This window comes from Camelina sativa, chromosome 15 (assembly GCF_000633955.1).
Source record: "Camelina sativa cultivar DH55 chromosome 15, Cs, whole genome shotgun sequence".
NCBI lineage: Eukaryota > Viridiplantae > Streptophyta > Magnoliopsida > Brassicales > Brassicaceae > Camelina > Camelina sativa.
This window is the reverse complement of record NC_025699.1, coordinates 3593592-3605762: the sequence shown is the minus strand read 5'-3', so window position 1 is coordinate 3605762 and position 12171 is coordinate 3593592. Positions and strand designations below refer to the sequence as shown.

At 37.3% G+C, this 12171-nt stretch overlaps 4 protein-coding genes and 1 pseudogene across 4 annotated transcripts; 3 read left to right on the top strand and 2 right to left on the bottom strand.

Moving 5' to 3' along the window:
- LOC109129057 lies at positions 401-1383 on the top strand (annotated as a pseudogene).
- On the top strand, positions 2088-6154 carry LOC104745067 (pentatricopeptide repeat-containing protein At3g09040, mitochondrial-like). Its single transcript, XM_010466235.2, has 3 exons — positions 2088-5534; positions 5615-5719; positions 5809-6154. The coding sequence occupies exon 1, from the start codon at positions 2234-2236 to the stop codon at positions 5321-5323; it is 3090 nt and encodes a 1029-aa protein (XP_010464537.1). The 5' UTR covers positions 2088-2233; the 3' UTR covers positions 5324-5534; positions 5615-5719; positions 5809-6154.
- Positions 6309-7834, bottom strand: LOC104745066 (L-type lectin-domain containing receptor kinase VIII.2-like). Its single transcript, XM_010466234.2, has one exon. It carries the CDS (start codon positions 7517-7519, stop codon positions 6503-6505), a length of 1017 nt encoding a protein of 338 aa, XP_010464536.1. The 5' UTR covers positions 7520-7834; the 3' UTR covers positions 6309-6502.
- LOC104748074 (F-box/kelch-repeat protein At4g23580-like) lies at positions 9504-10589 on the top strand. Its single transcript, XM_010469769.2, has one exon. The coding sequence runs from the start codon at positions 9504-9506 to the stop codon at positions 10587-10589; it is 1086 nt and encodes a 361-aa protein (XP_010468071.2).
- On the bottom strand, positions 10860-11898 carry LOC104748073 (MATH domain and coiled-coil domain-containing protein At2g42470-like). The gene is made up of 3 exons (XM_010469768.1): positions 11783-11898; positions 11233-11587; positions 10860-11147 (listed from the first exon to the last, which is right to left on the bottom strand). Exons 1-3 carry the CDS (start codon positions 11896-11898, stop codon positions 10860-10862), a joined length of 759 nt encoding a protein of 252 aa, XP_010468070.1.

The window sequence follows — 12171 nt, the reverse complement described above, 5'->3', positions numbered from 1 at the left end:
AACACCCTATTTTTGTGAGACTATTATAGATTGAATCTCTTACTTCGCGTCTGGTTAGTATAAAATGTAGAACTATTATCGATTGAATCTCTTACAAAATAAAGACTTTAACTTTAAAATTTTCTTTTAAAACAAATATAACAATAATTTTTGGAAAAAAAATACTGATCGTGATTTGATTTCTAAAATATAGGAATGAAATCTGTGATTTTAACTCTGGTTTTATTCAAAAATATTTATTTTCCTATTTTTTTTTCAAATAATGAATATTCTATGATTATGAAAAAGTAAAAATATTCTATAAAACTAAATCGACAAAGGAAAAATGAAAAATACTACTTGGAGGAGGAATTGTTCTTTATATAAGACAAGTTGCTGTCTTATTTCTTGGGAGAAAAAAATGATGATGTCCGTAATTCTTCCTTTAGATATGGTAAGAGGAAATACTTTCTAGGGTTCCAGCCCCATCTTTAAAACGATTAAGATCTACTTGCACACAATGGAACGCTTTATTCAAAGACCAAAGGTTTACTAAGAAACACTTTAGTAAAGCACCAAAAGAGTCTATGGTTCTCATGTTGAAGGAGTCAGTATAGGATTTTTTCAACGAGCCTCAATCTCAAAATTGATCCTCCATCTCTAGATTTTAAGGGTGGCCTTGCCCTAAAGGATTCTCATTCTACTTTAGAAGAAGAAGATATACATTTAGTTGTTCATTGCGAAGGTTTATTGCATGCTATGCATCACCGTAGATAGTAGACCCGTGGTTTGGAACCCGTGTTTGGGCGAAACCAGATGGATCCAACCTAAAACCAGTTACGAGTGGAGCTCTACGTTTGCTCTAGGATACGAAAAAACGAAATCCGGCCATAGCTACAAAATGCTGATGTTTTGGAAACGTGACAATGACTTACCATACCAAACTTAATGGGTCTGAAATATATGATTTTTAACTCTAATTCATGGAGGGTGGTTGATAATATTGTCACTCTCAACTGCTTTTTGATATCATTTATTGGCGTCTCACTGAAGGGAAATAGTTACTGGCTTGCTTATGATACAAACGGCAATCAATTCTTACTATGTTTTGACTTTACAGCAGAGAGATTTAAACCTATGTGCCTTCCTCTCGTTCTTGGTCAGATGGCTCTATCAGTTGTTGGAGATAAACAACTTTCAGTGGTAAGTCAGAGCGATATTACATTAACGATGTGGGTTACCAATATACTGATATTAAAGGTGTGTTGGACTGGAGCAAATCGTTTACAGTGGATATACCCACCCGCGGTGCATGGTTTCCATATTTCTTCAGTTTTTCAGTTGTCTGAGGAGAAGAAAGTGACCTTGTGTAGTGATAGTGAGACCGGGAGAAACATGGTTTAAATTATTAGAGAGGACGAAAAATCTTATACAGAAATCACTTATATCGAATCTACAAACATATTGCAGTGGTGGTATCCATTTATTTTCAATTATGTTCCAAGTTTGGTTCAAGTCCAACTAGAAGAATGAAACTTGTCATAAGCAAGTGATTTCAAAGACAATGTTGTTTTAATAATTTAATGAATACTTTTTGGTACTTTTACGATTCCTTTCTTCTTTTATGTTAGTTTGCTTTTAATCAAAAAAAAGATATATGTTTGATCGGATTTAACCTGAGAAGAACTCTGATTTTGAAAGTGACAAACTATTTATAATTCACGATACTGAAATCAGTAATGCAGGGAAATGAGCTCACAATGACACTGTCGGGGGAGTGCTCTTTATCTCTATATCCAATAGTGTTATCCACCTTGACTTCAAGACCGTTTCTTCCAAATACAAACCAGAGCGAGCGGTTCAATGTCACACAACTATTGAAATGTGAAATGGATGATTAGTCACACTTACACACACACAAATTTATTAATCAAACCTCTTGGCACAAAGATTAGCAGATCAGCAAAGCTACTAGAGAAGAACTCTGCTATATATCCGCGCCTTCTAATCAGAGTTTAACAAAAAAACCGGCGGGTTTTCGGGTCGACCCGAAAAAGGTTGGATCCTTTTATTTTTCCCTGCTAAAAAGTTTTTTTTTTTTTTTTTTTTCCGACTCTACACAGCTTTTCGAATTCTTTACTCACGACGACGAGACGACTCTACTCTTTTCGTTCCGATGCTTTTTGTTTCTCATGGTTAAGTGGAGTCGAGACCTCTGTTCTAGCTCCGGCGAAGTTCTTATTTTTGTCGAATCATGTATTTTCGAGTTTTCATGACGCCGTCCTCGCCCAAGTTCAGTTCTTTCTCCTTGGTACGTCGTTTGAGTTATACCACGGATTTGGGTCGTCGAATCTACTATGGACATGTTATACCCAGCCATGATGAGATACATCAACGTCTCGTGGAAATATGTCTGGACCAATGCAAATTATTCAAGAGCCGCAAAGTGTTCGACGGAATGCCTCAGAGACTTTCACTAGCCTTGAGAATTGGGAAAGCCGTCCATTCCAAAAGCTTGATACTTGGAATCTGTTCAGAAGGTAAGTTAGGCAACGCCATTGTGGATTTATATGCCAAGTGTTCAGAAGTTTCTTACGCTGAGAAGCTCTTTGACTCTCTTGAAAAAGATGTAACGGCGTGGAACTCTATGCTATCCATGTATTCCAAACTTGGGCAGTCAGGAAAGGTCTTAAGGAGTTTTGTATCATTGTTTGAGGATTTGATTTTTCCAAATAAATTCACTTTTTCGATTGTTTTATCAACCTGTGCCAGAGAGACTAATGTTGAGTTTGGTAGACTAATTCATTGCTGTATGATAAAGATGGGGCTTGAACGTAACTCGTATTGTGGAGGAGCTCTAGTTGATATGTATGCCAAGTGTGGGCTTATTGGTGATGCTCGACTAGTTTTTGATGGGATAGTGGATCCTAATACAGTTTGCTGGACATGTTTGTTTTCTGGCTATGTGAAGGCTGGTTTGCCAGAGGAAGCTGTCAGAGTATTTGAAATGATGCGTGATGAAGGCCATCAGCCTGACCATTTAGCTTTTGTGACTGTTATAAACACGTACATCAGTTTGGGGAAGCTAAAGGATGCACGTGTATTGTTTGGGGAGATGCCAAGCCCAGATGTGGTCGCGTGGAATGTAATGATTTCAGGGCATGGGAAACGAGGATGTGAGACTGTGGCTATTGAATATTTTCTTAATATGAGGAAATCTGGTGTTAAATCCACCCGTTCTACCTTAGGAAGCGTTTTGAGTGCCATTGGAATTGTGGCATATCTTGATTTAGGTTTGGTAGTTCATGCAGAGGCTATTAAACAAGGCCTTGCCTCCAATATATATGTTGGCAGTTCTTTGGTTAGCATGTACTCCAAATGTGAGAAAATGGAGGCTGCTGCAAAAGTATTTGAAGCTTTGGAGGAAAGAAATGACGTCTTGTGGAACGCGATGATTAGGGGTTATGCACATAACGGCGAAGCCCACAAGGTTATGGAACTGTTTATGGATATGAAGTCTTCTGGTTATAACATTGACGATTTTACCTTTACAAGCCTTTTAAGCACTTGTGCTGCATCGTATGATCTAGTAATGGGAAGCCAGTTTCACTCAATCATCATCAAGAAGAAGTTAACAGAAAACTTATTTGTAGGAAACGCATTAGTAGATATGTATGCAAAATGCGGAGCTCTTGAAGATGCAAGGCAAATTTTTGAGCGCATGTGTGATCGTGATAATGTATCCTGGAACACGATAATTGGAAGTTATGTCCAAGATGAAAATGAAAGTGAAGCTTTCGACTTGTTCAAGAGGATGAATTCGGGTGGTATAGTGTCTGATGGAGCATGTTTGGCTAGCACACTTAAGGCATGTACAAATGTCCATGGTCTTGATCAAGGGAAACAGGTTCACTGCCTCTCTGTCAAATGTGGCTTAGACAGAGATCTTCATACTGGCAGCTCGCTCATTGACATGTATTCCAAGTGTGGAATCATTGAAGATGCACGTAAATTTTTCTCTTCTATGCCTGAGTGGAGCGTTGTGTCAATGAATGCTCTAATTGCAGGTTATTCTCAGAACAACTTAAAAGAATCTGTACTTCTCTTTCAAGAAATGCTGGCCAGAGGTGTTAACCCATCTGAAATCACATTTGCCACCATTGTTGAAGCTTGTCATAAACCAGAAATTTTAACTCTAGGAACGCAGTTTCATGGTCAGATTATAAAGAGGGGGTTCTCATCTGAAGGTGAATATCTAGGGATTTCCCTTTTGGGCATGTACATGAATTCAAGTAGAATGGCAGAGGCTTGTGCTCTCTTCTCAGAGTTACAAAGCCCTAAGAGTATTGTTCTTTGGACGGGAATGATGTCAGGCCACAGTCAGAATGGATTCTATGAGGAGGCTTTGAAGTTCTACAAAGAAATGCGTCATGATGGTGCTCTGCCTGACCAGGCAACATTTGTCACTGTTCTTAGAGTGTGTTCCGTCCTTTCCTCTTTAAGAGAAGGTAGAGCTATCCATTCTCTTATCTTTCACTTGGCCCATGACTTGGACGAGTTGACCTCTAACACCTTAATAGACATGTATGCTAAATGCGGGGACATGAAAAGCTCGTCACAAGTTTTCTTTGAAATGAGTCGTAGAAGCAACGTTGTCCCATGGAACTCCTTGATCAATGGATGTGCGAAAAATGGTTATGCTGAAGATGCCCTGAAAATCTTTGATTCCATGAGACAATCCCATATCATGCCAGATGAAATCACTTTCCTAGGTGTTCTTACAGCCTGTAGCCATGCAGGGAAAGTAACAGAAGGACAGAAGATTTTTGAGATGATGATTTGTCAATATGGTCTTGAAGCGCGTGTAGATCACGTAGCGTGTATGGTTGATCTTCTTGGGAGATGGGGATACCTTCAAGAAGCTGATGACTTCATAGAAGCACAAAACCTGAAACCAGATGCAAGACTATGGTCATCTCTTCTTGGTGCATGTAGGATTCATGGAGATGACATTAGAGGACAAATTGCTGCTGAGAAGCTCATTGCATTAGAACCACAAAACTCGTCAGCTTATGTTCTTCTTTCGAATATATATGCCTCACAGGGGCGTTGGGAAAAGGCCAATGCTTTGAGGAAAGCCATGAGAGACATAGGAGTCAAGAAGGTACCTGGATGTAGCTGGATTGATGTGGGACAGAAAACACATATTTTTGCTGCAGGAGATAAATCTCATCCTGATATAGGAAAAATCGAGATGTTCCTTGAAGATCTTTATGATTTGGTGAAAGATAATGTCATCGTCAATCCTGATACCGTGGAACGAGCTTCTCTTGATTGTGTGTAACAACAGGGAAACACTAATGGTGGGAAGCTTCTTGACCGTTTGTACAGAGCTGAAGATCACCACAGCAGTTCACAAAATCAGATACAAAAGTAGGAACTCATATTGCATACACATACGACCATGTTTTTTTTGCCTTTTGGTGATGGGGACCAAGTTTTCATCTAGCCAAGAAAAACAAGGCTTAATCTCTGTGTTCCTCGAGTACTATCAGGTAACTGGGTTTGCGTGCTGCCAAAGCTCAAGGTTTTACAGGATATAACACTAAGAATTTTTCAGTTTTCTTTCCCGCAGGTAAGGCTTGAGATGACAATCCGAGTGAAGGAGCAGAAGGATCCATTTTAGGTGAGAGCCAACAGTGAATCACAGTACAAATACTTGACATGGCGAGCACAAAAGGTGATATAATTTAATTTCCTTTGTAAGAAGTTTCATGTTTGAACAGACATTTGTATCTGTATCAATACAGTGTTGTTTGTTGTTGGCAGGATCGTGGACATGATGTGTTCTTAGGATTCAACCATAAACCAAGGTTCATATTCATTCACATATAAACAGATTTTCTTACTAGGAAATCAGAAATCATGTGTAAATCAAACTCATTAATGGCATTTAAACAAAAGCAGATGATAAATATATGTTTAGAGTAAACTACTCCACAGTGACCAGATACAGAGCTTCAACACTTAGTTTGGATCTTTAGTATCTGCTTTCCTCTTGTTTGTGTCCCATGTTGAGGTTAGATTAACTATATACATCAGTCTCTTTCTTCTGGTAGAGACATATTAGCGACATAGAAGCAACTGACAAGTGACAACTGATGACACATGTGAATGCTGGGTTGTTTTCTAGACATTTGATCTGTGTTCACGAGACTTATTTTTGTACTCGGTTCACATTGCTCTGTTTCAATAAAACATCAAAGTGAGAAGAAGACAAAGTTGGTCCTTATTCTTCATTGCAATCCAGAAACAGAAAAGATGATAAATGCACAACTCATAATCCAAATGGATCAAGAACAACATCAACAACTAAGTTAATTTTGCCACATATCAATAAGCTTACATCTTCGCACAGTTTAGATTTTTTTACATATCAAACGTCATAAAGAAGGATACTACAGTTTATAGATCCTACATTTACACCACAACACAGGACAAGTTTTCAAAACCAAACTAGTGACTACTTCTTGCCTTGTTCAATAGCACATTCCTCTGGAACCACCGCCATTGACCGCCTAACACGGCATATCTTCCAGAGATACAAAGCCAACATTGCCCCTAAGGATCCACAAGCTGCACCCAAAACCAAAGCACCAAGCATTTTCCATATACACTCACTTCCCTCTCGACCCTCTTTCTCCTCCGTGGAAACTTCATTCGGTTCAAGTGGCTCCGAATGCATCCACATGGGAGGAGGATTCCTTATCTCAAAGCTCCATGAATGGAGAAACTGTGCCTTGGAAGAGTTCCCGTTGGCAGAGCTTAAACCCACAGTGACTTGACCATCTTCCCATAACTTAGCCAAGTCTAACGAGAAAGAGAAGAACGGATCAAACAGCTTTATCGAACCAGCTTTTCTGAATCGAACCATCATTCTCTTAGAACTTGCCTCGTAATCAATCATACAGCTTAAAGCCTCTCCATTGCTCATCATCAAGTCACCCACAAACGAAAGGTTTCTAATTTGGGAAGATTCAGGACTACCAATTAAGATTCTTGCATAGTTTCCACTCTTGGAGATATCAAACTCAACAGCAACAACTGTCTCATTCTTTGCATAATGTGATAGAAACCCTAAAGCAGAGGAACTGTTATCCCTCTTACCAAACAGACTAAGATCGAAACTAGTTGGAACCATAACAAAAGCCAAGACATCATCACCAATCTCACTGGACATGGAAGAAAACGAGAAGTGAGTCGAGAAAGATCTCAAGTTCTTCTCTTTACCTTGGAAAAGATTGATGGGTTTACTGTAAAAGACTCGTCCCACGCTTCCACTCACTGAGTCAGTCAGCTGAATCGAAGAACTGTCATTGACCAGCTTCGAATCTCCAAACAGAGCAACACTCTTGTCAAAGCTCGGAGATTTTACAAACCCATTGAAAGAAAAAGTGGAATTCACATCTGCAGACATGGTTCCATGTAGTATCTCAAAGCATAAAAGGAACAAAAAGGATAAGGTTTTGAACATTGCCATAGCTTTAGAAACTTGAACTCTCTCTCTGATTTATTTAAATGGCTACAGAGATGATGAGCTCGTATGTCTCTATCTCTCACTTCTCTCCTTCTAAATGAAATTTTCTAGGAATCAAGAATGAATTCCATCTTTTTCCAAGAAGAAGAAATAGAAATAGTATAATTTTTATTTTGAAGTTGTGGTGTTCTTGTTTTATGTGAAGGAAGGAAGAAGACGTTATAAAGCTAAATTGACCCAAAAGTAAATATCATCTTCTGGAGAAAGCAGAGATGTTGATTCGTTCTCTCACTTTCCCTCTTTCTCTCTCTCTCTCGCTCTCTGTCTTTAGTGAGTTAGTGGGTGTTTTGAGTTGTTGTGGTTTATATGCATTTTGATGACATTTTCTGATTTATTTATTCAACATTATTACATTTTCTCTACTCCGTTTGAATTGTATATGAAAAGATTTGCTTGATACAATTTGTTTTACGTTTGATACACTCTCTAGTGTATAGATAATTAGTTTTTGGTATACTTGAAGAGTTGTGACACATTCTTCTTGATTGATTGAGACTCTCTCAAGTCTCAACCCCCTAGGCTAGGTTAAACAGAGATATCCTCCTTATTACACGCTTTGATTTTTTTATACTGTATATTTTTAGATTAATGTTAAAAGCTGTGATTAGTCCAAAGAATAATTTGCAACTCCTTCCTTATTCAAAAAGGATATACAATTATAAAAAAAAAAAAAAATACTTAGGTTCACCCCTCTCCATTCACCCCATCTTCTTTCAGCCAATCAGAATCTTTCATCTAATATTTTATTTAAACAATAAATCAAAATTAAATTAAAAGCAAACCAAATTAAGGAAATAAATTCTGTATACTTTTAATTAAGGAAAGTTAAATATTGACTTGGTTTAGATTTTTAAAATTAGAATAAAATTATATGTCGGTTTGGTTTAGATTTTACAATTAAAACGAAATTATATGTCGGTTTGGGTTTACAAATGAGGTGGTTAGGGTTTAGATTTTACAATTAGAACGAAATTATATGTCGGTTTGGGTTCACAAATGAGATGGTTAGGATTTAGATTTTACAAGTAGAACGAAATTATATGTCGGTTTGGATTCACAAATGAGATGTTAGGGTTTAGATTTCATAATTAGAACGAAATTATATGTCGGTTTGGATTCACAAATGAGATGGTTAGGGTTTAGATTTTACAAGTAGAACAAAATTATATGTCGGTTTGGGTTCACAAATGAGATGGTTAGTGTTTAGATTTTATATATGTCGGTTTGGGTTTATTAAAGAGCGGTTTAAATTTTTAATTTTATAATAATGTATACAGATTTTATTTACTTATTTTATAAGGAGGTGAATGGAGAAGTTCACCCCTAGGGGTGAACCCAAATATTGTTAAAAAAAAAGGAAAATAAAAGAAACAGAGCAAAGTACATAATATTGTATCTCTCTATTTGGGTAGCAGAGATACAATATATGTATTTTAATGTTACTATGTTGTACAGTAGAACCTCTATAAATTAATACTCTGTAAATTAATAACCTCTATAAATTAATAAATTTCTCCGGTTCTATGTTGGAACTAGTGTAATTTTTGACACATTTCGATAATATAATAAGATAATAATTTTTTTGAAAATTCTTTATAAATATATGGTACCATCAATAATATAAATTAATAATTATATAAAATTATTTAAATATATGTATATATCTACACATTAATTTTTATTAGAGTTTCATAAAAAAATTTGTGTGCTATAGTCAAAACATGATAATTGTTATTTTCATTTTAATTGATTTTATATAAATATTAGTTATAACTGTTAAATCTTATTTTTAATTTTTTTTAACAAATTAAAAAAATCTCTCTATAAATTAATTTATTGATAATTTAAAACTTCTATAAATTAATAAAATTTTATGGTCTCGACCTTATTTATTTATAGAGGTTTTACTATACCTTCCACAGCCGCCATGAATGGAGAAGAGCCACGACGACGACGGATGACAATTCTGATGCTTCCTAATGATTTGGTATATAACTGCTTAGCCCGCGTCTCAAGATTGCATTACCTAACTCTTTCTTTAGTCTCCAAGAGATTCCGCTCTCTCCTTGCTTCATCTGAACTTTATCAGACCCGAACCCTTCTAAACCGCACGGAGAGTTGTCTTTATGTGTGTTTACGCCTATGTACCGGCTCTCAGCCACTACGTTGGTTCACGCTCTGTCGGGTACCATCTAACTCCAAAAAGTTTTTGGTCCCTATTTCATCTCCTAGTTCTCCATCTGCATTGTGGTCGAATGCTGTAATGGTTGGTCCTAACATCTACACTATTGGAGGATTAGTGAATAAGAATGCTTCGTCTAGCGTCACGGTCATGGATTGTCGTTCTCACACATGGCGTGAGGCAGCACCTATGCGTGTGGCCCGTGTGTTCCAATCTTCTTGCGTCCTTGATGGAAAAATATATGTAACAGGAGGCTGCGAAAATCTTGATTTAACGAACTGGATGGAGGTTTTTGATACGAAGGCCCAAACTTGGGAGTTTTTGCAGATCCCTAACGAGGAGATATTTGGAGGTGCTGAATACAATAGCATCGGATATGAAGGAACTGTCTATGTGAGGTCTGATGACAAGGATGTGACTTACAAGCTTCATAAAGGCAGATGGACAACCGCAGACTTAGCGATAAATAGTGGATGGGCTCGATCATCATCTTATTGTGTGATAGAAAAGGTGTTCTACCGCTCTGGTGGTAAAACGATCGAGTGGTATGATTCGAAAGAAAGATCATGGAAAATTTTGAAAGGTTTGGAAAAATTACATACGTTAACTCGTTTTGCTCATCTTAACTTGGTGAATTATGGTGGTAAAATGGTAGTTGTGTGGGAAAAGTATGTGGTGGATAAGAACCATAAAGAGACAATGATTTGGTGTGCGGAAATTGCGATTGAAAAACGCCAAAAGAGAGAGATTTGGGGAATGCTGGAGTGGGTTGACATTGTACTGTCCATTGAGTCATATGGTTTAGTGCATGTTCTTGCTAATACCATTTGATGAACATTGAGTCATGATGTAAGGGATAAAATATCACTTTGTTTTGATCTTGAAAAGAACATTTAAAAAGGTAAAATAAAGCATTCCAAACTACTTGGTTTCGAATAAACTGAATGGAAAAAAGTTAGTATACTACTATTTTATATAGACATTTTGGCGCTATGAATTTGACAGCTTAGTCGATTTTTTTATTAGGATCAAGATGAGAGAATCCAACTCTTACTTTCCAATCATTCCAAGAGTGAACAACAACCTTGAACAATTCCTCCACTAGTGAATCCCCATCGTCAGCATTGCTTTCTGATCCTTGTCATAAGAAGAAAGCTCATCAAGCTTTGTACCCAACCAGTCTAGCTTAAACCCCGCTCTTGTTAGCTCATTCAACTCCATCTTAGCTTTATTTAGCTCAGTCTCGGTGAAGCTTTCTGGAGGCTTGTTCAGTGTCTCGACAAGACCAAGGAGGGCACTCATGTACGCTGTCTTCACCAATGGGATTTTTGGTATGAAATTTACTGCAATGTCCGGGTGACCCTCTAAAAGGCGAGTCGCTGAAGTAGCCTGTGTCAACGAGATAAAGATGTTAGATGTTAATCATCAAAAAGGGGAATCATCAACAAAAAGCAGAAGAAACAAGGGTACCTACCTGAGAGTAAAGAACTTGGAAACCACGGACATCTAACATCTCCTTCCCAGTTATCTCCCCTTCCTCAACTACTTTTATTTCGACTTGAACGATCAGTTTGTCCAGAAGCCCTTCTTCTTTAAGCTTCTTATGAGAGGAAACCCTTGAATGACCCCGTTTTAGCAGCTGAGCGCAGAACAAGTTGCAATATTTAGGCGATTTGTAGAGCTCTTTGCCTGATTGATTTAAAAGAACGAGTGAAATATCAGCTCGTCTTTTCCATCCAAGTCTGAGTGATTCAGGAGTCGCAACGCAGAAGTGCACAGACAAGTGATCTTTAACAGCACCGTATCCTTTGGGATAAACGTCAACATACCTTTTAAGAAAGAAAAAAGAAAAAAAACAGATTAATAACTAAACGCTAGCTGCTTAATTTTAGGGTTTGCATACCTAATCAATAACAGATACGATACGAGTTATTTATAAAATTGTCGCATGTATACGTACGATCGACGATGAGTTGTAAGAAGAAGAAAAAAGAACACATGTTAAAGATCGTATATAGGTTTACCATTCGCAGCCACCACCGCTGGAGAATATAGGAGACTGTATCACATCAGCTTCCTTCTCCCAGAAGTTATCTATCTCAAACGTGAAACTCGTCGTTTCCTTTTGATCCTCCACCATATCGGATCCGGCCTATGCTTTACTTGGAGGCTACCAAAAGAAAGACTCACAAAAATTTGTATATATAGATATATTTATACTCGTAGCTTAAAAGCTTTTTCAAAATCCTAATCCAACTGAAATTAGGAACCCACAAATTTAATTATCTAAGACACAGGTGGACATAACCCAATATAATTTTCTTATATAGGTACCAGTGATTAAACCGGGTTTGTACCCCTTTTTTTCACCGATAGTTTTTTGGACATCAATTCCTCAAAACAAAAAAAAAAA

What these genes read in the sequence shown, in the direction of transcription:
- LOC104745067 (XM_010466235.2), top strand. Translation starts at nt 2,234, where the DNA reads ATGTATTTTCGAGTTTTCATGACGCCGTCCTCGCCCAAGTTCAGTTCT.
- LOC104745066 (XM_010466234.2), bottom strand. Translation starts at nt 7,519, where the DNA reads ATGGCAATGTTCAAAACCTTATCCTTTTTGTTCCTTTTATGCTTTGAG.
- LOC104748074 (XM_010469769.2), top strand. Translation starts at nt 9,504, where the DNA reads ATGAATGGAGAAGAGCCACGACGACGACGGATGACAATTCTGATGCTT.
- LOC104748073 (XM_010469768.1), bottom strand. Translation starts at nt 11,898, where the DNA reads ATGGTGGAGGATCAAAAGGAAACGACGAGTTTCACGTTTGAGATAGAT. An exon ending in AGCGGTGGTGGCTGCGAATG is followed by an intron (nt 11,588 to 11,782) that starts GTAAACCTATAT and finishes CTTTCTTAAAAG; the next exon opens with GTATGTTGACGTTTATCCCA. An exon ending in TCCAAGTTCTTTACTCTCAG is followed by an intron (nt 11,148 to 11,232) that starts GTAGGTACCCTT and finishes TCGTTGACACAG; the next exon opens with GCTACTTCAGCGACTCGCCT.